The sequence below is a fragment of the Octopus bimaculoides genome, chromosome 17, assembly GCF_001194135.2.
Source record: "Octopus bimaculoides isolate UCB-OBI-ISO-001 chromosome 17, ASM119413v2, whole genome shotgun sequence".
Taxonomy (NCBI): Eukaryota; Metazoa; Mollusca; class Cephalopoda; order Octopoda; family Octopodidae; genus Octopus; species Octopus bimaculoides.
The window spans coordinates 33,590,784-33,592,200 of NC_068997.1; the positions used below are offsets into that span (position 1 = coordinate 33,590,784).

At 34.9% G+C, this 1,417-nt stretch overlaps 1 protein-coding gene across 1 annotated transcript in view; it reads left to right on the top strand.

Annotated features, from left to right (window-relative positions):
• LOC128249718 (uncharacterized) overlaps positions 1–1,057 on the top strand; it is a 21,579-nt gene extending 20,522 nt beyond the window's left edge. Inside the window, exon 4 of the mRNA XM_052974150.1 lies at positions 570–1,057. Coding sequence (XP_052830110.1) covers positions 570–584 — 15 coding nt within the window. The 3' untranslated portion in view covers positions 585–1,057. The remainder of the gene's footprint in view (positions 1–569) is intronic.
• The last annotated feature ends 360 nt before the right edge of the window (positions 1,058–1,417 follow it).

Consider the following 1,417-nt stretch of genomic DNA (forward strand, 5'->3'; position numbering starts at 1 on the left):
TTTTTTTTTTTTTTTTTTTTTTGCTGGCACAAGAGTCCACTAGGAAAACAAGTCCACTGGGAAGCTCACGATGTTCCACTTTTTGAACAGCAGGGGCATCAACTACATCTAATGGGTTCCCTCTGAACAGACAGTCAATAAATAGTACTTTGTGGAGGTTTTGAGGAAGGGATTTTGTCACAATAGGCCAGATACCTACATCAGGAAAATGGCCCAGTCCACAATTCTATCCTTGTAACGAACTACTTGGTAAAGATGATCGTCAAAACTCTCTCACCCTCCTTAGACCTTGCTCCCAGTGACTTTTGGTTGTTCCCCAAAGGTGAAGAAGATAAGGAAATTGTGACAAGTATCCTAAACACCTTCACTTTAGAGGACTTCCTGAAGTGACTGGAGTGCTACAATATGTGCATTGAAGTGAGAGGATCCTAATTTGAAGGAGATTAGAGTTTTGTATTCTTTGAAATTAATTAATATCTCTCCTGAAAAAGTTTCAAAACTTCTGGAATGCATTTTGTAAAATTCTCTATTAAATTGTGTGTGTATATAAATAACTTATAAATTTGCAGGTCTGCGCAAATTAGCTAACAGAAAGAAGAAACGTCTAAATGAAATTGGAACTGAATGATAATTGACCGGGATTTATGAACCTCGATGGTACTAAAAAAAAAAAGAAAAAAATCCTACAAACGCGTCAAGCGGAATATTCCCGCTTCCTTATTATCTGATTGAAAGCATACGTTTCCTACAGAAATATTGAGAACATTCGGTTTTGAGCATTTGAACGGAATGGTGGAAGGAATATGGGATTGCATGATTTATTTCCTTTTCAATAGCGTGTAAAGAGAACGTGAACTGGCAAATCGAAACCGGCTCACTGTAATTTTCACATCTACATCAGTATTACTCAAACAGGGCTCTCATAACAGACAAGGCTTGTGAACGCTGATATTTCAATTTAAATACTAACACATCAACCTCCATAAATCTTCTCACTTATCAGATACCTATTAACTTTTCTTCCTATTAAACAATAAAAACAGAAACGACAGTCTTCTTTCAGACATATTTAAACTCAAATTAGTTTACCTTTCTTGACTTCTATAATTAATTAAAACCTCATCTATTTTTTTAAAATCTTGTACTTTAATCACGAAAATTGTCTACAAACGAATATTAATTTCATCATGTACATGTCTGATTAACGACAGAAATATTTCCGATACCGGCGTGAATGAACATGCACTGCTAGCCATTAGTAAGCGCAGTCAAAATAAAAGCTTCCTCTTTCACCAGTTGTATATCATTATTCTCTTCCCTTCGTTTTTTTAAATGTTTATTTTAATTTCCCATTTTACTGTCTTCCTTCTTTATCGAAAATATTCATGTAATTACAAGGTTATTCACGGCTGCAAGG